Here is a 27,288-nt window from a genome sequence, read left to right as displayed (position 1 = left end):
GAAGCTTAGTTTGGCTGGATATGAAATTCTGGGTTGAAAATTCCTTTCTTTAAGAATGCAGAATATTGGCCTCGACTCTCTTCTGGCTTGTAGAGTTTCTGCCAAGAGATCAGCTATTAGTCTGATGGGCTTCCCTTTGTGTGTAACCTGAACTTTCTCTCTGGCTGCCCTTAACATTTTTTCCTTCATTTCAACTTTGGTGAATCTGACAATTATGTGTCTTGGAGTTGCTCTTCTCAAGGAGTATCTTTGTGGCATTCTCTGTATTTCCTGAATCGGAATGTTGGCCTGCCTTGCTAGATTGGGGAAGTTCTCCTGGATAATATCCTGCAGAGTGTTTTCCAACTTGGTTCCATTCTCCTCATCACTTTCAGGTACACCAATGAGACGTAGATTTGGTCTTTTCACATAGTCCCATATTTCTTGGAGGCTTTGTTCATTTCTTTTTATTCTTTTTTCTCCAAACTTCCCCTCTCACTTCATTTCATTCATTTCGTCTTCCATCACTGATACCCTTTCTTCCAGTTGATCGCATCGGCTACTGAGGCTTCTGCATTTTTCACGTAGTTCTCGGGCCTTGGCTTTCAGCTCCATCAGCTCCTTTAAGGACTTCTCTGCATTGGTTATTCTGGTTATCCATTTGTCTAGTTTTTTTTCAAAGTTTTTAACTTCTTTGCCATTGGTTTGAATTTCCTCCTGTAGCTCGGAGTAGTCTGATCGTCTGAAGCCTTCTCTCAACTCGTCAAAGTCATTCTCCATCCAGCTTTGTTCTGTTACTGGTGAGAAGCTGCATTCCTTTGGAGGAGGAGAGGCGCTCTGATTTTTAGAGTTTCCAGTTTTTCTGCTCTGTTTTTTCCCCATCTGTGTGGTTTTATCTACTTTTGATCTTTGATGATGGTTACGTACAGATGGGTTTTTGGTATGGATGTCCTTTCTGTTTGTTAGTTTTTCTTCTAACAGACAGGACCCTCAGCTGCAGGTCTGTTGGAGTTTGCTAGAGGTCCACTCCAGACGCTGTTTGCCTGGGTATCAGCAGCGGTGGCTGTAGAACAGCGGATATTGGTGACCCGCAAATGCTACTGCCTGATTGTTGCTCTGGAAGTTTTGTCTCAGAGGAATACCCGGCCGTGTGAGGTGTCAGTCTGCCCCTACTGGGGGATGCCTCCCAGTTAGGCTGCTCGGGGGTCAGGGACTCACTTGAGGAGGCAGTCTGCCTGTTCTCAGATCTCTAGCTGCATGCTGAGAGAACCACTCCTCTCTTCAAAGCTGTCAGACAGGGACATTTAAGTCTGCAGAGGTTCCTGCTGTCTTTTTGTTTGTCTGCGCCCTGCCCCCAGAGGTGGAGCCTACAGAGGCAGGCAGGCCTTCTTGAGCTGCGGTGGGCTCCACCCACTTTGAGTTTCCAGGCTGCTTTGTTTACCTAATCAAGCCTGGGCAATGGCAGGCGCCCCTCCCCCAGCCTGGCTGCAGCCTTGCAGTTTGATCTCAGCAAGATCAGTGAGAATCCGTGGGCGTAGGACCCTCCGAGCCAGGTGCGGGATATAATCTCCTGGTATGCCGTTTTTTAAGCCCGTTGGAAAAGTGCAATATTAGGGTGGGAGTGACCCAATTTTCCAGGTGCCATCTGTCACCCCTTTCTTTGACTAGAAAAGGGAACTTCCTGACCCCTTGCGCTTCCCAAGTGAGGCAATGCCTCGCCCTGCTTCGGCTCACGCATGGTGTGCTGCACCCACTGTCCTGCACCCACTGTCTGGCACTCCCTAGTGAGATGAACCCGGTACCTCAGATGGAAATGCAGAAATCACCCATCTTCTGAGTCGCTCATGCTGGGAGCTGTAGACCGGAGCTGTTCCTATTCCCACAGTTTATATTTTCAAGAAGCCTACTCTTTGAAGAAATATCCAAATATCCATTTACTTTTATTGTTCATTGTTAAGAGACAAACTAGATGATAAAAATCTTTTTATATAATTTTTTAAAGTAGAGAAAAATAAGGAAGACTCAATAGTCAGGGAAGGCTTTAGAGAAGAGCTGTGTTAAAGGGTAGTCACTTATACATGGATTTGTTCATTTAAAAAATATTTAAACCTTTGTTGACAATTGACTATATGCCTCATCTATCAGTAGGAATTCACCAAGTATGCAAGATGGTGGGGAAGGCAGACCAGGTAGAGGAAAGATTGAGTACAAAACATAGAGATATTGAAGGTATGGCACAAAATTGTGTTAGGGAGTTATGAGTAGTTGAATATAAACAAAGCAAAGGTTTCAAGGAGGGTGAAATGGTTGATGATGCTGGAATCACAAGGTCATCACAGGAAGCCTTGTGGGCCAAACTGAAATGTGAGGATAGGAAGTTGCTTAAAAGGTTTTTAGCAAGAGAGTACTGTAAAATCAGGTTTTTCTGGAAGTAGAAGGTAAGGCTGTAAGTTGGATGGCAAGGGGAAAAGGAGAGTGGAAAGATACTGTAGGGATTATGAATGCAGGCTTTTGAGCCACACTGGCCTAGGCTTAATACAGGGTCTGCTGCTCACTGATCTTGTGACCTCAGGGAATCTTTTTTTTTCCTCTCGTGTCTTCAATTTTTTTTATCTGTGTAAAGGGATAACAGCCCCTAGCTCATAAGGTTATTGTGAGGATCAAATCATAATGCATATAAAACACTTAACACAATGTCTGAGACGTAATGAACAAAATAAGGGAAAAATCAGGAGTACATCCCAAATGAAAGAGACATTTTTTCCTCCCTAGTTTCAGCCCCCTTTGCTTTATTCTTTGCATTACTTCAAAGTCTTGAATTTTGCCTCCTGAGCCCTCCTCAAATAGATTTCTGTTTGTATCCTTCGGAGAGTCTAGAAAATCTAAGCCCTGAACAGCATCTCAGTTTCCCTGAATGATTGCCCCAGAGCCCGTTAACTCTACTTTGTCTGCTAATCAGGTTAGGCATCCTGGCTCACCCAGGAGAGGAGCTCAACAGCTGCAGGCAGTAGATGGATTCTCCTGATAGCACATAATCAAATTCAGTGGAGACAGCAGGCTCTCAGAGTCAAGTTGCAGAACTTGGCTGGAAGAGGAGAAAACTGTGGTGACAGAATTTAAAGCATATACCCTGGTTGGATATACTGGTAAATAAAGGGTTGAAAGCAGCATCATAATCTGAGACCTTATGACTGTAGGAACCACTTGTGAATGAAGACATACTCATCCAGGGCTCTAAGAGACTCAAACTCAGACCATCAAGTCAGGGCCTGAAGTGACTATCACAGACCATTGGCTGGAAACATCAAGGCCACTTTCACAGACATTCTCCCCAAATACAAATCAGGAACCCTGGGACTCGCATATGCCACCAGCCTGCCTCACTTTCCTACATCTTCAATAACATCACAAATGTAGATAATCATATATTCTGTCCATACCCACATCCTTGCACTGGTCTGTTCTCTAACTAATCTTGACTCTTCACTGCTTCCTTCCCTCTCCCTCTTCAGACCTCTTCATTTTCCACTTTTTCCTCTGGAACTCAGCTCCATGGTTAATAATTCCACTTGGATCCTCAGTCTTTAAGTTCACTTCTTCCTTTACCCCTTGTCTTAACCAAACTAGACTTGGTTAAAAGTCTATGATGCTTAAATATTTGCTAAATAAAACAAAGAACTGAGGCCTGACTCTCTTGGAGGACATTACTTCCCCAATTGCCCTCTCAAGAAATCCTCATTCTTCTACACTGCATGTACAGAAGGATCAGGAGGGGTCACTTTCCTCCTCACACCTCATGCACTTTCCAAGCCATCATTTCTCTACCTCATCAGTGATAACTCCAGAATTTAGTGTAGCAATCTAGTTAGAAGAAGGGGTGCCTATAAGATTTGTCTTGAAGATATATTTCCATTATAAGAAGACTGTTATTTACATATTTATTGGCAGTAGCTTTGGGAGTAGGAGGCAAATGGACTCTATTGGTGGGCCAAACACCTCTAAACAACCTTTGATACTACCTCTGACTTTTATGTGAAAGCTCTGTTTCTTTGTTGCTTAGACTGCATATCTATCATCCTGCCTTTCTCCTCAGCACTTTCAGATTCTTACCCATCTTAGACCCCATGGCCCATCATTTCAGTCACTTTTTCTAATATAATCAAATAACAGAATATTTAATTAAATTTAATATAATCAAATGTTTGTACAGGCATCAATGCCATGTAACCACTGCTGTTCCATAGGAATCCCACAGCCACACCTCCCACCCCAGCCACTTAGCTTCAGAAAGACACTAAGGTAGAAAGAAGATTCTACAACAAACAGAAAACTTTTGTAAAAGAAAAAAAGCATATGTTATAACGCTCTATTCTATCTGTTAACAATTTTTTCTAGGTTGTTCTACCTGGAGACAGCACCCTTCTTGTTTTTCTCAATTTCCCCTCCTAAACCTTCCTCCTCACATTTGTCTTCATATGCCCCTGTAGTCTTTGGCTTCTCAATTGAATGCCAAGCCACTACAGGTGAGCCTTACATCCTTCATCCACTGTATCTGCACTCCCCAGGAGCATCCCTTCCTTTAAGGATCTTCCAAATCAACCTTGGTGGATAAGACTTATTAAGCAATTGATAAAAAAAGCAAGAGTTACACAAAATGTGGAGCTGAACTGGCCTGGAATTGTCCATGTAGTATCATGGAAAGGGCATAGTTTTAGGTGAGTTTTGAAGGATAAGCAGGATTTGAAATGATAGAAATGAGAGACATTCACTGCAGGGAAACATTGTGAAGAGGTTGGATATCATAAATCATGAGAGGGTAGAGTAACTCTTTAAAGTGGGTAAATGCAAAGACATTATGGAAACTATGACTGCAACATTTTTGTTTCCTGTTTGCATCTCAGTGTTTAGCTTAGCAAAATTGCCCACACAGCATATTTTAAAGCACTATTTCCCAAAGTGCTTCTGTGGAAAATTAGTCTCATGGAATGCTCTGTAGAAAATAATAGTAATAATTTAGAGAAATGTTGAATATTTCCCCTTCCTTGAGTATATACAATGCATATGAGTTTATTTTAAAAGTTCTTAATTAGTCTTATAATTTAAAAAACTTGACTTCCCCAGGAAAAGTAGGCCTCTCCCATCTATATCTCTATAGCATCACAGTCTTTATTTACCTTCAAGGCACTTTTAGAATCTGTAATTATATTGTCTACTTATTTTTAATATTTTACTGACTGCTTCCCCACTATTCTCCATGAGGACAGAAATCTTCCTTGTCTTATTTATTATTGTACATAAAGGCCTGGGCATTTGATGCCACATATGTTAAGTGCTCAAAATAAGGATAAACAAGTGAATAGAACGTGTCTATTTTTGTTTAACTTTGCATTTTCCAGACAGTTGAGAAAGGGTAGCACTGGATTGTGAGCAAAGAGCTGCCAGATTCAGGTCTGTTTTAGACAATATGTGATTTGTGTTGTCATTCTCCCAGGCCCATTACCCGTGGTTCTTGATGTTACAGTTTTTCTCCAGGCATTAATTTATATGTATTACCTTTTGAAGCTTGAACAAATGTCTCATATGCCCAAATTTCTTTGTTTATATATTTTAGGCAAAGGCTGCCACCCAAAAATGTTTACTACTACCGCTGCCCGGACCACAGGAAGAACTATGTGATGTCCTTTGCCTTTTGTTTTGACCGAGAAGAAGATATTTACCAGTTTGCTTACTGCTACCCATATACATACACTCGCTTCCAACATTACCTTGACAGCCTGCAAAAGAGAAACATGGATTACTTCTTTCGGGAGCAGCTGGGCCAGAGTGTGGTAAGGCCTGTGCCAGGTTTGGGTTACTCATTTGGAAACAGGCAAACTTGGGATAGGGATGTAGCAATGGGTTTTTATGGAATGCAAATAACGAATACTGGTGCTTTCCAGAACTTTTAATAATTTACTAACTACAATTAAACAATTATATAATTAGTATTAATTTAACAATTCTTTAAACTATTGTTTTTATTGTGTGATTTATTGTGACTGTGGGCACCAGGAAGCCACAGAATAAGATATGAGACAGATGGTTGTTTTTCTGAATGAAGCTGATAAAGCTCTCTAGCAAAATACAAAAGTTAAGTGAATCCCAAAACCTCTGAGAGAAAAGGAGACTTTTACTAGGTGTTACAAAAGGTATGAAAGCATTTTATTACTGCGAGCCTCTGATAGGAAGAATACCTTTCTTAGTGAACCAAACTCGCCTGCAGTACAGGTTAGCAAGTGGTGTGCAGTTTGGTTGTGATGGCCACAATGTGCTCTGTCTCTGTCATCCATCAGTTCCTGACTCTTTTTTCCTGCTCCAGGTTTAGTTTCTTGGGTCTAGAGATTTCAGTCTCCTATTCCATAATTGTTCCCTATTGATGATGTGACAAACTACCACAAACATGGTGGTATAAAACAACACAAAATTATTATCTTATAATTCCAGGGGCTAGAAATACAAAATGAGTCGAACCAGGCTAAAGTCAAGGTATCAGCAGATCTGCATTTCTTTTGGAGGCTCTAGGGGAGAATTTATTTCCCTGCCTTTTCCAGCTTCTAGAGGCTGCTTGCATTTATTAGTTTGTAGTTCCCTTCCATCTTGAAAGCCATCAGTGGCTGGTTGAGTCTTTTTCATGCTGTATCACTTTGATATGAACTCTCTTTCACTTATAAGGATCCTTGTGCTTATAATGGATTTACCCAGATAATCCAGGTTAATCTCCATATAGCAAGATCTTTAACTTAATCACATCTGTGAAGTCCCTTTTGTTATGTGAGGTAACATAGTCACAGGTTCTGGGGATTAGGAGTTAGACATCTTGGGTTGGGGAGTGTTGCATTATTTTGCCTACCACATCTTCCTACTTCCTTTTTTTTTTTTTTTTTTTGAGATGGAGTCTTGCTCTGTCACCCAGGCTGGAGTGCAGTGGCAAGATCTTGGCTCACTGCAACCTCTGCCTCCCAGGTTCAAGCAATTCTCCTGCCTCAGCCTCCCAAGTAGCTTGGATTACAGCCACCATACCCAGCTAATTTTTGTATTTTTAATAGAGACAGTGTTTCACCATGTTGGCCAGGCTGGTCTCAAACTCCTGACCTCAGGCGATCTGCCCGCCTCAGCCTCCCAAAGTGCTGGAATTACAGGTGTGAGCCACCACACCCAGCCTCTTCCTACTTCCCTCTCTTCCTCTTGTGCCCAAACTAGGATCTGAAGTTGTTCTTCATACTGGATTCATAGGTTTACCCTTTGTTGTCAGCAATACTTTGGTTGCTAATAAAGAATAAGCAGGTGCTAATTTGGTTTTATGTTTTACTCTTCAAAAAGTGTGGATTGTGCCCCTAAAAGAGGCTTATTGGACAGGCTCTAAACGTTCTAAATGAAGATACTGGTGAAATTGGCAGAAGATACTCTACTTGGGGTTCTGATATGTGTTGGTAGTTAAATGGACTCAGCCTAGTGACTGTGAGTTTCACATAAAAGTGAGACGCATTTCTAAATAAATCCAGGATACCTCAAAAAAGAGAGCAATAAAGAGGGCCTATGTGCAACTCAGGTACCTGAGAGACAAATCTGGTCATGTTATTCTTGTAGTCTGAGATTCTGTATGCACTATGATTTCATAGCTAAATATCTTTTCTCTACTCCAACCTTCTTCCCAACAGCGCTTCTCATGGTATCTTCCCATTTGTATCTGTTGCCTATATATTTTGAACTGAAAATTGTTATACATGGTGTATGAGTCAGCATGCTAGCAGGAAACAGATGGCAACCTCAAATTAGGATAATTTAAGGAAGGTTTAATAAATGAGTTATTTACAAGGTGTGGGCAATGTATGCAATGACAAGGTACCGTGAAATTCTCTAGGGCTAATAACAGCTCAAAGGGAATAAAGGGAAGGAATGGTTCACAGAACACAATAGTAGAGAGTCATTTAGTGGGTCATCTCCGAAAGAATTGGTGACCTTCAGTTAAGGTACACGGTTAGCCTAAGATAATCCCATAGAGAGTGGTAAGAAAAATAAATATATAGACCTCATTCTCTTACTTACATCTGATCACCTTCTAGGAGTCCATATTGGCCAGCACAACCAGAATCCAGAGAACAAAGGAGCCCATTTATGTAATTCATACAGATCAGCCTCCCAGGGAAAATAAAAAGATGCAGAAGGGTGGAGAGTGGATGTAGAGGAACAAATAGAATACATTAAATGCACCTGGTCCAATTAACAGTATATTACTGAACAGTGAGCTTATTTGAGGTGGGATTGTCAGAAAAATTCTGAGATGAGTATTTACCAGACATATGAATTGTGATCTTTTTTAAGAGAATGGGAAGTTCATTCATTACTCATAACTTTTAAGGCAGGATCTGTACATTTCACTCCTGCGCCCACCCAAACCTTCTCTTAGATTTATGACAGGCAGAATGTAGGTGCACAATGAATGTTTATTGAGTGAATGATTGAAACAACGAAAAAATGAATTAAGAACATGTCTGGAAGCAGTGTGAAGAGCTGAAAACAACAGAAAGCCAATAACAAAAACAATAAGATCAGTTAAGCTTTCAATAATAGATATTCAAAATAACATATATAAAATAACAACTTAAATAAGATAGACGTTTATTTCTTTTCAATGTAAAAGTCTAAATGTAGGCAATCCACAACTAATTTTATGGCTCTACTCCTTGAAAGCCTCAAAGAGTCAGGTTCTTTCAGCTTTCTTCTCTGTCATCCTTGGGATGTAGCCCTCAACCTCACGATTAAATATGGAATTCTACCATCATATCTGTATTCCATGCAGCAGGATGAAGGAGATGATGGAGAAAGAAGAAGCAGTTCTGTGGCACTGTCATTTACTAGAACTCATCCACATTTAACTAAAGGAAGGAAAAGAAATGAAGTCTTTGTTCTGAGTAGCCAGGTTTTAGCTAAAAATTGGTGGTCCTCTAACTATGTGGGAGAATTGACATTGAGGGACAGCTTAAAGTCTCTGCCACAGGAAATCTGAATTCTGCTTTCAGCTCTAACATGAAACTACTTGTATTACCTTGAATTCTATGTTCCCTTTCTGGGGATAATTTTTTTCACCTATAAAGTGAGAAAATTTGACTTGAATAAAAGTTTTCAAATTATCCTTAAGGAATTTCTCAGTTGGAAAAAGTAATAGTTTGAAACTCCTGTCCTACTTCAGAGCCTGTGAGAGGCACTGTGGGGATATATAACAAGGTATATATACAAGTCTTGATATACTTCCAGAAGTATATTCCATACCAGGGGAAAAAGGACATCTCAAAATAGCTCTGATACTTTAAAACATATATAATTAAGGATATAATGAGTTGTTTAAGAAATTAATAATAAAAATAAACATCATGGAGAATGTCTTTAAAAGCTAAAGATTTTGCTTTTAAGCCATCTTGAAAGATGGGTGGGATTACAGAATACAGAGTTGATAATAAGGTAGCCCAGAAAGCAAGAAAAGCCAGAGCCATTGCCTGATGGTGGTAGTTGGTTAGAAGTCTGGTGTGATTGGAATTGGGAATTCATGGGGCTACTGGAAGATTAGGCTAGACAAGAAGATTCGGGCAAAACTCTGGAAAGCCCTGATTTTCATATTGGCTACATCCTTTATTCAGATTCAACACAACACACATACTGGGTTTCTTACTTTATATAGACTATTTGATTTTTTTCTCACAATAGTTTTGTAGAGTAGGCAGAACTGTCCCAGTTTGGGGTAAATAATCTGAGGATAAAAAATAAATTTCTTCATTAAGACCACATGACTAGTTCATATCAGGGCCAAGATTTAAACCCATGGCTTCTAACACCATGCTGGCCCTTTGATGGACATTTTAACACCCAAAAAGATTTTTGAGAAAAGGATTTACCTTATCCAAAGCAGCATTTTAAGAAAGTAAATTTAATGGAAGTACAGGGTGTACCTGTGCCATCTGGACTAGATCAGGGAAGCTCTATGGGTTGGCTCAATCCTCTGTTCTGGGCCTTGATGAAGGTACTAGAGATTTTAAGGCTTTCTGGCATACTTTTGCAGACAAGTTGATTCTCAGTTACCAGGATATTTGATATGGCTTATGTCTGAAGGCATCACTATAATTAGTTAATCCTTATTCCAATTCGGAGGGAGGATAATTACAAGTGGGAAGGCTAAACATGCCAGCATCTAGATCTCAGGGAGAGCAGGCAGGAAGGAAGATTTTGAATTTTTAGTGCTAGAACTATTAATCACTATGGTCATAGTTGTTACTGGTACTAATTATATCATCCAAGAATGCATTTTATTTTGTTACCAGTAGCCCCTTTTAAACCTACTGAACAAAACCCCTTTGAACATGTATTTAAAACCGTGATCTGCCATTTAAGATAAGGACATCATGAGAAAGATATTTTTACTATTGTTTTAGTAGCTTTATTGAGGTATAATTTGCAGTGTATAAAATTCATGCATTGTAAGGGGATAATTTTATGATTTTTAGTATCTTATGATTTTTATAGAGTTGTGTAACTATTACCACAATCTGATTTTAGAACATTTCCATCATCTCAAAAAGTTCCCTTGTTAATTCTCACTTCCAGTCCCAGTCGCAGGTAACTGCCGATCTGCTGACACTATAAATTTGCCATTTCTGAACATTTCATATAAACAGAATTAGAGAATATGTGGTCATCTTATGCATCTTGCATTTTTCACTTAGCACTGTAATACGGATGAACCTCAAAAATATTATAGCATGTATCAGTAGTTCATTTTTAGTGCTGAATAGTATTCCATTGAAAGATATACCAAATTTTGTTTACCTATTCTCCAGTTCAAGGACATTTGGATGGATTTCAGTTTGGACTTACTATGAATAATGCTGCTATGATCATTCATGTACTTATCTTTGAGTGGACATATGATTACATTTTTCTTGGAGTGAAATCATTAGGAAATATAATGTTTTTGTTCAACTTTTAAAAGATAAACTGTCAAACTGTGTTCCAAATAGTAGTGTCATTTTATATCCTTATCAGCCATGTAGGAGGGTTACAGTTTTCCCAGATGCTAGCCAACACTTGGAATTATCTGTAATTTTTATTATAGCCTTTTGGTGGGTATATCTCATTATAGTTTTAATTTGTATTGCCCTATGACTAATTATATTGATCATTTTCTCATGTGCTTACTTGCCATTCATAAATCTTCTTTGGTGAAGTGTCAGTTCAAATCATTTGTCCATTTTTAAAACTGGGTTCTCATAAGAGTTTTAAAAGTTCTTTATATATTCTAACACAAGTCTTTTGTCAGATATATGTTTTGCAAATATTTTCCTCCAATCCACGCCTGTCTTTTCATTCATTCTCTTAATCTATCTTTTGAAGAATAAAAATTTTAAATTTGAAGTCCAATTTATCAAATTTTTAATGGATTATGCTTTTGGTGCTATTATGAATGGCAATACCTGTGCACCAAATCCTTACCAGCATTTAGTGTTGTCAGTGTTTTTTATTTTGGTCAATCCAATAAGTGTGTAATTGTATTTCATTGTTGTTTCAGTTTTCATTTCCAAATGACATATGCTGTGGAGCATCTTCTCATATCTAAGAACTCTTGTCTAACAGAAGGCCACAATGATTTGCTCTTATGTTATTCTTCTGAAATATTTATATATGTAGCCTACATTTAAGTGTATAGTTCATTTTGAGTTAGTTTTTTACGTGGAATAAAGGGCCTAAGTTCATTTATTTGCACATGATAACGAATTTTTCCAGCACCGCTTGTTGAAAAGACTAATCTTTACTCAAGAATTATCTTGGCAACTTTCTCTGATGCCTCTGCTCAGTTTGTTTGTTTGTTTGTTTGTTTGTTTTTAATATACGCTTTTCTTTTTTAGAACAGTTTTAGTTTCACGGCAAAATTGAGAGGAAAGTACAGAGATTTCTCAACATACTTCCTGCCCCTACACATGCATAGCCTCTCCCATTATCAACAGTCTTTCACCAGAGTGCTACAATTGTTACAAAGTGCAACAAATGTTACAATTGATGAACTTATGTTGACACGTCATTAACACCCAGAGTCCATCATTTACCTTAGAGTTCACTCTGGTTGTTGTACATTCTATGGGTGTGGACAAATTTATAATGGCATGTGTCCACCATTTTAATATATACAGATTAGTTTCATTGTTCTAAAAATCCTCTGTACCTCACCTATTCATCCTTCCCTTCCCATAACCCCTGTCAACCACTGATCTTTTTAATGTCCCCATAGTTTTGTCTTTTCTAGAATGCCAGATAGTTGAAATTTGTATAGACTTTTCAGATTGGCTTCTTTTGCTTCGTGATATGCACTTAAGTTTACTCCATATCTTTTCATGACATGATAGCTCATTTTTTAGCACTGAATAAGAGTCCATTGTCTGGATATGATACAGTTTACTTATCTACCTATTGAAGGATATCTTAGTTGCTTTTAGGTTTTGGCAGTTATGATAAAGCTGCTGTAAACATCAACATTCAGGTTTTCATGTGGGCATACATTTTCAGCTCCTTTGGGTAAATTCCAAGGAGTCCAATTGCTGGATTATATGGTAAGAGTAAGCTTAGTTTTGTAAGAAATCACCAAACTGTCTTCCAAAGTGGCTGTACCATTTTACATTCCCAGTTAGCAATGAATGCGAGTACCTGTGCTCCACATCCTTGCCAGCATGTGGTGTTGTCAGTGTTCATGATTTTGGCCATTCTAATAGGTGTGTACTGTATCTCATTGTTGTTTCGATTTGCATTTCCCAGTGACAGATGATGTAAAGCACCTTCTTGTATGCTTATTTGCCATTTGTATATCTTCTTTTGTAAAGCATCTGTTAAGATCTTTGGCGCATTTTTAATTGGGTTTTTTGTTTTCTTACTGTTGAGTTTTATATAGTTTTGTTTTTTTCTTTCCTATTTTAAGCCTTAATTCCCAGGGAATCAACCCTGTGTTTATGTAGGTTAAAGGTAAGCTACTATTGGGCTGAGGTTATGTTCAGCCACCCTAGGCCAGTAAGGCTTTTATCTTCTGCTGGTGGATCTGTGTGTGAGTAGGGGAGTATATTCAAACTTTGGGCAGTTTTCAAGTCTGCTTTACTTTCCCTTTCATATTGTGTTGCCTATGTGCATATGTATAGCCTCAAGATTGGTCAGAAGAATGTATTATATGAGTAGTATTATTATTAAATACCTACCATGTAACTAGCACTATCTAGACTCTGAGGATTCAGCAGTGAAAACAGATTCGTGTCTTCATGAGGGTTACATTATGGTAGGAAGAGACAGACAATATTGGAGTAATTAAATCAGGAAAGAGGATCAGTTTGGGGAGTAAGATTTCATTTAGAAGGTAGCACTTAAATTTTGAGATATGTAAGTATTGTCTTCTCCCATTTGCATTTTTAACATGGAGATTTAATGAGATTAAGTAATTTGTCTACATCATGCAACTGGAGTTTGAAGCCAAGTCTTTGTGAACTTTATAATTATTTAGTGAATTCTTGCAAAGCTGTTCTTTAACACTACAAATATCTGGTGAGCATCTTCTGCCTGCCAGGTTCTGTGTTGGATGCTGGGGAGAGAAGATTAATACAAAACACATTCTGTCCCTGAAAAGTACACAATATAATGGGTGACATAGATATAAAAATGAATAAAAAGGTGAGATCTGGTATAATACAAGTAGTGGGCAGAGAAGGGGCACAAAGGAGTGAACGAAGTCTTAAGGAAGGAGGCATCTTTACTTGAGTATCAAACATGTGTAAAGAGGCTGAGATGCTATGGTGTGTCCTGACAGTGTTGCATGGCTCCTTATGATAAAAGCACAGGGTCAGCCTAAGAAGAATAGGAAGGGTGGTGACAGAGGATGCAGGAGAAATAAGTAGAAGCCAAGTGAGGAGGGCCTTGAATGCCGAGTTAAAGAATTTGGACTGTATCCTGAGGGAAGCTAGGAACCAAGCAAGAGGCAGTATGATCATTGTGACCCTTAACCCTTACATCTCTAAGCCTCCCCTGTTGGTGGCAGTTTACCTTCCTGATAAGAAGACGCTGTCTAGCTGGCTTTCCTTCCCACAGAAAAAGATCTTTGTTAGCCAAGAGTACCAGGAGGAAAACCACCAAGACTACATATATAGTAATAGGAATGACATAAGAAAACCTTAAGAAGTTGGCCTCTCTGATCTTAACACCTCAAAAGAATCTCTAGAGCTGCCAAAGAGTATAGGGATTTCATTCAAACTTAGCAAATATATTAATCATCTCCTGTGGACAAAGACCTAAACTGTAAAAACCAGCATCTTCTTTTTTCTTTTTTTATTATTATACTTTAAGTTTTAGGGTACATGTGCATCTTCTTTTAACGTTCGAGAAACTTGACTTTTCAGTCTCAGCTCACACACCTCTTCAGCAGCTGTGCTCCATCCCAATGACAAGAAAGACCCACTATCCTCAAAAGAGCTCCCTCCCTGTAACTTCCTCTCTTTGATTCTAGACGCACCCTCTGGGCCTACCTTGCAAGTTCTTGCTCTTTTAGCTCATAGTCAGGCCTATAAAGGTACCAATACAAGGCTGAAAAACTGAGAGCATTGCTTGAGGCCAAGAGTTCAAGACCAGCCTGGGCAATGTAGGGAGACCTCATCACTACAAAAAATAAAAAAAAAATTAGCTGAGCATGGTGGTGTGTGCCTGTAGACCCAGCTTATCTGAGGCAGGGAGATTGCTTGAGCCCAGGAGTTCAAGGTTTTGTTGGGCTACAGTTGTGCCACTGCTCTCCAGCCTGACAACAGAGGGAGACTCTGTCTTAAAATAAATAAATAAATAAATAAAGACAATCATAGCAGGACACTGACTACATACCCTTGATGAGTCTTCTCTTCTCCAAACTAATCTCTCTTTTCTCCTACCCCCAGAGAATTCAACATTTCTTTATACTCCATGGTGTCAAACTTTTTACCTTCTTTGTTGTTGTTCTTCTTTGGACTGATCTAGGTTGTTATTTTCTTCTTAAAATGCTAGCACTGAATATAAAACTACGCAGGGAATCTAAGCATGTACAGCAGAATAGGACTATTGCCTTATCTTGCTCCGGATGTTAGATCTCTAGAAATGCAGTCAGAATTTACGTTAGCTTCTTTGGACAGGCAGGCCTCTCTATAGTAGACTTTTTTGTTGCTGTTCTTTAAATAAATGTATTTTTATTTATCTGATATTCTCTTTTTAATAAACCTCTTATTTTAAAAATTGATTTAAATTTCCCCGGAGTGTGATGAATTTATTTCTGTTTTTTTTTCAATGTTTATTTTAGATTCAGGAGGTACATATGCAGGTTTGTTCCCTGGGTATATTGCATGATGCTGAGGTTTGGAGTACAAATGATAGCATCATCCAGGTACTGAGCATAGTATCCAATAGTTAGTTTTTCAAACCTTGCCCCACTCCCTCCTCCCATCTAGTAGTCCCCAGTTTCTATTGTTGCCATCTTTATATCCATGAGACCCCAGTGTTTAGCAGTCATTTATAAGTGAGAACATGCATAAACCTCTTATTTTGAAATAATTTTAGGTTTATAGAAAGTTGGAGAGATAATATAGAAATTGTTCATATGCCCTTTGTGACAGTAGGTAGCTAGTCAGGCATGAGCAGGGCAGGAGAGAGCTCCCCACCTCCACACACACACACACACACACACACACACACCAGGAGTGTCAGGTGACAATCAGGTGATGGTCAGGCTGTTGTTAATTGTCTCTCTAAAGTAATAATTGGTCACAGCCAGTGCCAGGGAAAGGCAGGCTCCTAATAGAAAACACCTGAAACTGGTAATCAACAGCTTTCCAATATGATCTCAGGAGCTGGGTGAGTGGGCTCAAGCATGCACATGCAGACAGCCCACCAGGGAAGAATCAGGAGAAACGTAATTCAAGACCCCAGAGGTATGTCAACATATAAAACCCCAAGTCAAAAAGCCAAATCAGGCACTTGTCTTTCAAGTCACCCTCTTGGCCCCTCCAAGTGTACTTTCTTTTCTTCCTTTCATTCCTGCTCTTAAACTTTTTAATAAACTTTCACTCTGGCTCTAAATCTTAGCTTGGTCTCTCCTTCTGCCTTATGCCCCTCAATCAAATTCTTTCATCTGAGGAGGCAAGAATTGAGGTTGCAGTAGACCTGCATGACTTGGATACCTTCCACTGGTAACACCTTCACCCAGTTTCCTCTAATGTTAATATACACAATCATGGAAGATGTGTCCAAAGTGAGAAATTAACATTGGTTCATTACTATTAACTAAAACACAGAACTGTATTTAGATTTCACCAGTTTTTCCACTAATATTTTTCTATTCCAGGATTCTTCAGAATACCTTATTAGCTTATGGTAAATTTTAAAAGAAAGCCTCTACACTTACCCTGATACAGTACAACTTGTTGATTTTAGTCCTTTATTCATTCCAGTCTGTTGTGATAATTTTGATTCTTGGATACTCTTATCTGCAGGCTTAGTAATTTCACTCAGAAATTTTAGAGTACATACTTGTATTAGCCAATTCTCACGCTGGTAATAAAGACATACCCAAGACTGGGTAATTTATAAGGGAAAGAGGTTTCATTGACTAACAGTTCAGCATGACTGGTAGGCCTCAGGAAACTTACAGTCATGGTGGAAGGGGAAGCACATCCTTCTTCACATGGTGTCAGCAAGGAGAAGTGCTCAGCAAAAGGAGGGAAAGCCCCTTATAAAACCATCAGACCTTGTTAAGAACTCACTCTCTATCAGGAGAACAGCATGAGGGTAGCCGCCCCATGATTAAACTACCTCCTACTGGGTCCCTCCCACAACACATGGGGATTATGGGAACTACAGTTCCAGGTGAGAGTTGGGTAGGGACACAGAGCCAAACCATATCAATACTTTTTAAGTATTAATTTAAGTCGGGAATACAAGTGTTTAACAGGACAAGACCTGAGACTAAGAACAGAGACCTAGGCATATTACTGGAGACTTCACCCTAGATTGGCATTTTTACATCAGTTTCGTATCAATCTCTGAGTTTGTTTATGCTGCTAACCCCAGTAATATGTCATATATGTGAAACAAGATTTTACTTTCCTCCAAATTAATTCAATCAAATTCATTTTAGTTCAATTTTTTAGTATCTCTTATGTGCCATGTACTATGAGAGATTTAGAAATAAACAAGATATAATCCCTGTCCCCATTTCTCCATCTTGTCCATAAGGATCACATACAACATTTTGTCTGATGGTTAGTTTAATGCTATGATGAATGAGAAAGAACCAGATGGCAAAGGGCAAAATTCAGATAAAGGAATGCTCTCTGGGGAAGGATCATGTTAGGTAGGACTCTACAATAAGGCCCCTGGGTGATAGGAATCAACACTGGAACTCCAACCCCTTTTCATGGGATTGGCCCAGTTCTGCAATCTTTTGGCTCCCAGATCAGGGATAGGGTGGGACTAGGATGCCTTTTACCTGAAGTCACAGTGAGAATGGTTAGGTAGCATAGGGAAGATTCTGAAAGCCCTGTCTTGAAAGATCTTCAGAATCCAAACCAAACTAAAAATCTGAGGAGTAAAAAAAAAAAAAAAAAAAAAAAAAACAAAAAGGAAAAAGGAAGCTGAATCATGAAGCCAGAGGAAAGAGAATGGAGAACATGATATAATCACAGAAAGCCAGAGAGCCAGGATAAGAAGGAAGAGGAGCAGATTGAGCAAATGTAAAGATATCTGGAAGAGTTGAAGATACAGAGTTTGGCAGATTCTACTACAGTCCTTATGTGACTAGTGTGGAAAAGCAAGGATGTCAGAAAGGAGGTGAGAGAGGACTGATGACCTTGTGGGCAGGAAAGTCAAGGAGCAGAAGGCAATTCCACAGAAAACAGGGTGGAGAGGGCCAGCACAGTTCTGACCAGCCTGGTAACTTCAAAATAAGCTAGTCTCCTTCAAAATAAGCTAGTCTCCTTCTTTCTGTTCCTTCCTGCTTTCTTCTTTTTCCCCCTTGATATAGTTGCAACTGGATACATGACCAAGCAAATGTATGAAAAATAATTACATCTTTTTGGATGAATTTTAAATTGAATAATTTTTGGAAGTTAGTAATATCAATTATCAGCCCTTAATCCACCTCTCAGAACAGTTCCGTGGACTCCCATCTGCACCAAACCATGTCCTGATCAGACACTCTAAATTAAACAAGCTTAGTGGGTTTGGCTCCCTTCCAGCAGGCCACTTCACAAGTCACCATTCTCTTGTCATAATTTTTGTTACTCCCTTCAAAAGGAGTCCAACTTAATTGGAGGCAGATATGTCATCTCAGCATCTAGCTGAGGGGCTTCCAGTTCACCCTGCTGATTCAAATGACCCATCCATTCCAAACCTTAACCCTGGATGAATAAGGGCCTGGGAACAAAGGTGCTGGGAATTGTGACCCTGAGTCCTCCCTCTGCTAGATAAAGGAGGCATATGTCTGATTTACCTGAAGCTATAGAAGCCAACCGAGACTACCACACACCTGCTGCCTTCCTGGATTCCCTAGTTCAGAGAATGCATCGCCATCACTCCGATTGTCCATGTGAGAAAGCTGTCCTATTTAACTTCTTCTTTTAAGTTATTCTCATATACTACCACCAAGTATGATCAAGGCTACAACTTGATATCCTTAGAATCTGTCCCTTCCTTATCTCTGCTGCCATAGCCCTACTTCAAACTATCAGCATGTCCCAGGAAATCACAACAGCTTCTTTAGCCAAGGGGTACAAGATATGAGGTGAACGGGTTTCCAGGCTCACTATCCTGTTCACACAGATATCTCAGCATTGCAATGGCTACCAGAATGTCCCAGTTCTCCTAACCATGTGCCACCTCTTCACTGATCCTGTGATGCCTGACCAAATACAGTGTAACCTCTTCACTGAACACCACCTCAGCTGGGTTGGAAGATTGCTACTTTGAGATCATTATTTTCCCTCCCTTATAAAAAGATATTATATAAAAAGACATGTTTTGAGTTTTATGGCATCAGCCTATACAACCCCCTGCCACTCCTTGTCACTGTCTTCTACTGACATCTTGGACATTTCCATGAATCATGGAGGAGTTTGATCCATACTTGTCTTTTCTACTACACCACTGCTACCATATTCAGTGATTTCACTATCCATGAAAATAACCCATTGAACATCCACTCTGTAGTATATGATGAAATATCAAATTCTTAACATGGTCTGCAAGGTCCTGGATCATCTGGTCTCTGCCTGATTCTTCAACCTATCTCTATCCCACTTGCCTTGCTGCCTATGGTCTACCCACACTGGCCTTCTTACAGTTCTTTCTGTGTCCATGGATTTTCTCCCTAACTTATATACACATTGGCCCATCTACCTGGAATGTTCTTTCTCTATTGCCATTTGCCTAATTACTTCCTATTCTGCTTGCAGAAGCCAATGTAAATATTTTTTTCTTCATAGAATTCTTTCTTGATATACCCTTTCTCAGACTAGTTCAAGAGCCTTTGTTGTGTACTTCTGTAATATATTCTGTTTTTTTCTTTTAACAGACTTATCACTCTTCTGACTACTCATTCAACATTTTTCTTTAGAAGATTTTTAACCTCCATGAGGACAAGGACCATATCTGTCTTATATACTGCTCTATGCATAAAGATTGTATGATGTAAGATGGGCCTTTATAGAAGGAACTGATGCTCTGTCTCTAGTCTCTCCTATGCAATCTAACCTCTACACCACTGCCAGAGAACTTCCTTTTCCCCCTTATGACTAATGATGTTGAGTATCTTTTTGTGTGCTTATTGGCCATCTATATATCTTTTTTTGAAAAAAGGCTATTCAGATCCTTTGCCCATTCTTAAATTGAGATTATTTTTGTGTTTTTATTATTGAATTGTAGGAGTTATTTGTATATTCTGGATCCCAGTCCCTTTTCAGATATATGGTTTACAAATATGTTCTCCCATCTTGTAGGTTGTCTTTTCACTTTTTATTTTTAATTGACAAATAATAATTGTATATATTTATGAGATACAATGATCAAATCAGGCTATTTCACATATCCATCACCTCACATAGTTATTTCTTTATGGTGAGAATATTTAAAATCTACCCTTCTTGGTGGTGAGAACATTTAAAACATGGCAAAATCCCATCTCTACAAAAAAAACAAAATTTAGCCAGGCATGGTGTTGTATACCTGTAGTCCCAGCTACTTGGAGGGCTGAGGCAGGAGAATTGCTTGAGACTGGGAGGTCCAGGCTGTAGTGAGGTGTCATTGCTGCACTGCACTCCAGCCTGGGTGACAAAGTGAGACTGTTTCAAAAAACAAAGAAACAGAAAATCTACTCTTTCAGCAATTTGAAATATGTAATACATTTTTATTAACTATTATCACCATGCTATGCAACAGACCACCAAGATTTACTTCTGCTATCTAACTGAAACTTTTTACCCTTTGACCAACATCTTCCCTTTCTCCATTCACACTCCATCACTCAGCTTCTTTTCACTTTCTTGATGGTATCATTTATAGCATAAAAGTTTTAGATTTTGATGAAGTTCGATTGATCCATTTTTTTTCTTTTTTCTTTTTTTTTGCCTCTACTTAATCAGTTTGGGCTGCTAAAACAAAAATACCATAGACTAGGTGGCTTAAACCAATGGTCCCCAAGCTTTTTGGCACCAGGGACTAGTTTTGTGGAAGAGACATTTTCCACTGACCAGGGTGGTGGGGGTGGTTTCAGGATGAAACTTCTACCTCATATTATCAGGCATTAGTTATATCCTCATAAGGAGCACACAACCTAGATCCCTCCCATTCACAGTTCACAATAGGGTTCGCACTCCTTTGAGAATCTAATGCCACCACTGATCTGACAGGAGACAGAAGTCAGCTGGTAATGCTCTCTGGCCTGCCACTCACCTCCTGCTGTGTGACCTGGTTCCTAACAGGCCAGGGACCAGTATCCTGGTTGGCGACCCCTGGCTTAAATAACAGAAATGTATTTCTCACACTTTTGGAGGCTTAAAGTCCAAAATCAAGTTGCTAGCAGATCCAGTGTCTGTTGAGGGCCCACTTCCTGGTTTTCAGTCGGCTGTCTTGTTATATCCACGTGGCAGAGAGCAGAGACAGAGAAAGCGTGGTCTCTAGTGTGTTTTCATAAGAGCATTAATCCCATTTGTGAAGGCTCCACCCGCAGTGACCTAATTACCTCTCAAAGGCCCCACCTCCTAATAGCATCACATTGGGGATTAGGATTTCAGCATACAAATTTTGAGAGGACACAAATAATTCAATCCATAGCATGTATCTAAAAAGCAATTGCCTGGCCAAAGGTCACAAAAATTTACTCCTGTGTTTTCTTCTAACAGCTTTATAATTTTTGCTCTTCCATTGATGTTTATGATTCATTTTAAGTTAGTTTTAGTAGATGGTGTAAGAAAATGTTCCAATTCATTCCTGTCCCAGCACTATTTATTGAAAAAATTGTTCTTTCCCCCACTTTATTGTCTTGGTACCCTTGTCAAAAATCAGTTGACTATATATGTAAGAGTTTATTTCTGGACTTTCAGTTACATTCTATTGATCTATATGTCTATCCTTGTGCCAGTACAACACTGTCTTCATTACTGTACCTTTGTAGTAGGTTTTGAAATCATTAAATGTCAGCTCTCCAACTTTTTCTTTTTCAAGATTGTTTTGGCTATACATGGTGCCTTGCATTTTTATATGAATTTTAGGATCACCTTATCAATTTCTACAAAAAAGCCAGATGAGATTTTGATAGTTATTGCATTGAATCTGTAGATTAGTGTGGAGAATATTGCCATATCAACAATATATAATTTTCTGATGCATGAACGTGGGATGTTTTTATTTAGATCTTCTTTAATGTATTTCAAAAATATTTTATAGATTTCAGTATAAGCAAGGTTTGTACTTATTTTGTTAAATTCATTTCTACATATTTTATCCTTTTGAGGCTATTGTAAATAAAATTGTTTTCTTAATTTTGTTTTGGACTTAAATACAAATTTAGCTTTGCATTTTCATTCTGCAACCTTTCTGAACTCATTTATTATTTCTAATTGTTTTTTATTAGATTCCTTAAGATTAAAACCCAAGATCATATCATCTGCAAGTAGATATATTTTTACTTCTTCCTTTTATTTCATTCTTCTGTTTCTTTTCTCACCTAATTACCTGGGCCATTATGGATAGTTTAGTTGAATGTTAAATAGAAGTGGCAAGAGCAGACTTCTTTGCCTTGTTCCTTATCTTAGAGGTAAAGCATCCAGTCTTTCACCATTAAATATGACATTAGCTTTGGAGCTTTTTATAGATGCCCTTTATCGTGTTGAGTAAGTTTTCTTCTTCTTCTAGTTTGTTGAGTATTTTTATCACGAAAGGGTGTTAGATTCTATCAAATGATTTTTCTGTGTCTGTTGAAATGATCATGTGGTTATTGTCCTTTATTTTATTAAAATTGTATATTATGTTGATTGATTTCCAGATATTAAACCAACCTTGCATTCATGGGATAAATCCCATTTGGTCATAGTACATAATCCTTTTTATATGTTGCTGGATTCAGTCAGGTAGGATTTTGTTGAGGATATTTGTGTTTATATTCACAAGAGATATTGATATTCAGGGGTTCTCTTTGGTAATGTCTTTGTCTAGTTTGGGTATCAAAGTAGTCCTGGCCTTATGGAATCATGTGGACAGATTTGTTCTTTCAGCACTTTGAATATGTCATCTCACTTTCTCCTCTATTGTTTCTGCTGCCAAGTCAGTTATTAATCCTATTGGAATTTCCTAGTAGGTGATGAATCATTTTTCTCTTGCTGGTTTCAATATATTCTCTTTGTGCTAAGCTTTCCTCATTTTGACTATGATGTGCCTGATTGTGGATCTCCATGAGTTTATCCTACTTCAAGTTTGGTGAACTTATTGGATGTATAATTATTTTTCATCAACTGCCTTGGGCATACTTGAGCATCTGGGCTGGTCTTCCTCTATTGGTATCACATCAAGCTATTACCCTGTATTAATTGCTAGCTGATTGTTCTATTTTCCCTAGGGGCAAGAATTGTTTCACAGTCTGATCCAGTTAATATAGAACCCTTTTGCAGGGGCAAGGTATTGCTAGTCTTTCAGGCTGCTCTGCCCCCTGAAGTGTCCTTCTTAGGTATCTTTCCTCCCTAATTCTTTATTCTAACCTTCTAGCTAGTCTGTTGTTTTACTTGTTGCTATAAATCTCATGGAGTGACCAGCTTCCTTTTATTTGCTTGCCACACTAGGATCTCTGTTGTTTTTGACATTATCCTTTGGCATAAATTTCACTACAATCTGTTCCAAATGAACTCAGTCCCCTTATGCAGTGTTGTGGAGTCATTTGTTCTTATTGCCTACCATTCTCCCTGAACAGAGCCTCTATGCCACTGCCCTAGAACTGGGGGCAGGGAGAGTGCCCACTTCTCCTAGAGTGTTACCCCTGCTCTATGAGCCAGGCTCTGGGTAGGGACAGTAGCCCCTGGTCTTCTTGTCTTGCCTGTCTTGGCCTGAAACCTCTGTCCTGCAAATTAGCTGGTCCAAGGGCATTTGGCTTCTACTACTCTTGGTCTACCATGCCTGATTTAGAGCTTTCATTCTATGAGTAAGGTCTGGTGGGGAAGAAAGACTTACTCCTTAGAAGCATCTACCTTGAATAGAGCTTCTTCAATATAGAATGGGGATGGGGGCTATGTGAGAGGTACTTGTGGCCTGCCCCTCCCAAGGTGAAATCATAGCTATAGACTAGGAGGTAGGTGGAGAGGGAACTAATATTCTTGATGGCATACTCTTGGAGTACAGCTTCCATCCCACTGAGTTAGAGGGTGGGAATTTGAGCAGGTCATGGCTCAAATGGCTTTAAACGACTTTAAATGATCGTTTTTAAAAATAATTTTTAGGCTGGGCATGGTGGCTCATGCCTGTAATCCCAGTACTTTGAGGGGCCGAGGCAGGTGGATCACCTGAGGTCAGGAGTTCGAGACTAGCCTGGCCAACATGGTTGAAACTCCGTCTCTACTAATAATACAAAAAAATTAGCTGTGCGTCATGGCACACACCTGTAATCTCAGCTACTCGGGAGGCTTAGGCAAGAGAATCGCTTGAACCTGGGAGGCAGAGGTTGTAGTGAGCCGAGATCACGCCATTGCACTCCAGCATGGGCGACAAGAGTGAAACTTCATCTCAAAAAAGAAAAAAAAATTTAGAAGTTAAATGGTTGTTTTGCTGGGAAGAAAGTATGCTGTGCTCCTTATACCACCATTCTGAAAGTTGATCTCTGCTGTAAAAAGCCTCTTTATACACAGCCTATTTCATTGACTCTTTTGACTTAAGTCCTCTGTTGGGCCCTCATTACAAATACAAGAAAACACAATCAATTTTATTAGAATTCAATAACTTGCCTTCTCCCCTTTACCGTCCCCTCCCCCAAAACCAATAAGTGAACCATCAGTTGATATAAAGGGGAAAAATTAAATGAACAAATTATTCATTAAACAAATATTTATGAATCACATGTTATGAGATAGGAAATACTGAGAACCAAGGATATAGATGTGCTTCAGAAGTGGTTCTTATTTTTATGAGCTCATAATCAAATAGGGAAGAGAAATGCAAGAACAAACAAAAATTCTGCACCATTTAAGTTCATAATAGAAATATTCAGGATATCTGGTGAGCTGCTGAAATAAAGTCATTATGTTTGACTGTGCATTGTGTGAGGACAGGGACCATGCCTAATTCAAGCACAGATGTGAATTCTAAAGTGGTTCTCAGTGACTGTATATTGACTAACTGCATCAGTAAATGACAGAATTAGATGAAATTTGGCCCAGTTCAAATGCCCTTTGTCTTAAAATTATCCTTGATTCCCCTCAGCTATAAGTGAACTCATCAGCAATTTCTCTTACTTTCTATAGACTCCTGGTATTTCCTGCCCTATTTTATGACTCTGTTGTATATATCAAATTTCTTTTTCTAAATTGGTTGCTCCTTGAGCTTAGTAACTGTGCCTGATTTGCTTTCAGAGTTCTTTTTTGGCCTGACAGTGGGGAAGCTCAATAAATTTAATGTAATGTATATTATTTTAAATGCCTTGAAAGAACAAACAAGAGCTGAGACAACTTTCTCCCTTTCTTCTTCTAGGGCAGTGGACTCTGTACATAGAGGAAAATGGTAGGATATTAGACTGTGTAAAATAGAGCTCAATTTTTATGCAATCTATTTCTTTTGAACCTGAGTTTTTCCAAGAATCTCATGTAGATATAAATATACAAAACCATTCCAAGCCAGATCTTATGGGGGCAATGACAATGTCCCAAAAATGATTTGTGGTAGTAAAGGCACATTGGTAAATTTACTAAAAATCATTAAATTGCACACTTGAAATAGATGACATATTACATGTAAAAAATGCTTCAATAAAGTTGAAAAAACTCCCATTCTCTGAGCAAATGCCAAATATGAACCTCTTTTAGCAAGATTTTATTAATCAGTCCAGAGATTACAGAAATCAAAGATGATTATGAAAATAATAAATTGAGAAACTCCACAGCCCACTTATTTTTTTTTCATTAAATATATTTATACCATGAATGCAATTTTCTCAGGTTTGTGAGATATTTTTGTATTTAGGGCATATCTATGACTGAGGCAGGTGGAGAAGTCAGGCTGTTAGAGCTGTAATTCCTTCTTATTACCTTTGGGTATGGTCACACTTTGTCACCTCCTCTGAAGCCACATTTTCGCTTGGTTGAATCAGAAGATATATAACATTAGGTCACAAGGCAATTTCTTTTATGTGTGTAATAGAATGTCATAGCCAAGAAGAATCCTAAGTTCTTCTGGTTCTAGAGTTTTAAAACTGTGCTCCCCATATCCCTGAGGAGGAGTGAGGGCTCTGACTTCTCTTGTCCTTTCTGCCAAATACACTGGAACATCCTGTTTATTGGCCTTCTCCATAAACTTAGTTTGAAGAAAAGACTTAACTGCTACTGTTTAAAGGCCTGTCTCTCTTTCTGTGCTGGAGACAGAGGGTCCAGAGAAGGGAGATAACTTTCCTGAGTCACCCAGCGAATTAGTGGGACAAGTTTAGTTGGAAACACAGCTGCTGACTTCTAGATTAGCCTCTGTCCACTGCAACTCACTCCTCTTCCAGACCTGTTTGCAAGGTTTTCTTGTTTGTTTATTCACTCTCTGCAAACATTAACTGAGTACGTTCAAGGCAGTAAGAAAGAAATTAGGTGCATAAGTTAATATAGTGTGGGCTACATAGCTTAGAACCTTAACTCTGCCACTTACTCACTGTGTAACTTTGGGCCAGTTACTTAAGCCCTTCGTGCCTCTTTTCCTCATACATTAGCACCCTACCCTCTACCCCAAAAGATATCCAGAGAAACCCCCTATTAGTTAAAATGTAAGTAGAAAGATCATCAAGGCTAGAGCCATATGGGGATTTGAATTTTGGTTATGTCAAATAACCTCTCTAGAGTCACCAGCAAACTAGACATTGTGACTTAGCTTAAGGGTTTCTGTGATGACAAGAGGCTTCTAGTAGATATTGGATAACAGAAGTGAAATTGAATTGTTTGTAAGTTCTTGGATATAACGCATTTGTAACACCATATCTCCCTTATCAGACTCCAAGCTCCCCGAAGGCATACAATTTGTCATATAAAAATTAAACCAGCTAACAGTTATAGAGTGCCTACTACATGTCAAACATGATAATAGGTTATTTATTTTCTCAATCAAACCTTCAGCAACTTTATGAAGCTGGTACTATTATTTTCCCCATTTTGAAGATGGGGAAACTGAGGCACAGAAAGGTTAAGTAACTTGTCCAAGATTACCCTACTAATAAGTAAAATACTTGTATAGAAGAAATTAAGGAGTAGATGATTGATGAGGAATGAGAAAGGAACATGAAACCCTGGCTGGGGAATCAGAAAGAATTGCTATGGGGAAGTAACATTTGAACTCTATCTTAGAGGGTATATAATGGGTGAGAGCATGGCATATTGGAGATGTGGTAAAGAATACAGATTGGAAAGACATCTAGAAAGTTAAATGATTCTCCCTGTCATGTTCAGGATTGGCTGAAGTCTGTGGAGAAGGAGGTTTGAAAGTGCGAGGAGGAAAGATAAACCATATTAATCCATTAAA

At 38.8% G+C, this 27,288-nt stretch overlaps 1 protein-coding gene across 10 annotated transcripts in view; it reads left to right on the top strand.

Moving 5' to 3' along the window:
- LOC116473135 (AGBL carboxypeptidase 4) overlaps positions 1-27,288 on the top strand; it is a 1,494,771-nt gene that overhangs the window by 952,519 nt on the left and 514,964 nt on the right. For all 10 annotated transcript variants that reach the window (XM_032160791.1, XM_058443101.1, XM_058443097.1 and 7 more), the window contains one exon: positions 5,591-5,807. In XM_032160791.1, the coding sequence (XP_032016682.1) occupies positions 5,591-5,807 (217 nt within the window). The remainder of the gene's footprint in view (positions 1-5,590; positions 5,808-27,288) is intronic.

The sequence above is a fragment of the Hylobates moloch genome, unplaced genomic scaffold (assembly GCF_009828535.3).
Source record: "Hylobates moloch isolate HMO894 unplaced genomic scaffold, HMol_V3 SCAFFOLD_8, whole genome shotgun sequence".
In the NCBI taxonomy this organism is placed as follows: domain Eukaryota; kingdom Metazoa; phylum Chordata; class Mammalia; order Primates; family Hylobatidae; genus Hylobates; species Hylobates moloch.
The sequence above is the reverse complement of the archived record's forward strand: the minus strand, read 5'-3'. Positions and strand labels throughout refer to the sequence as shown.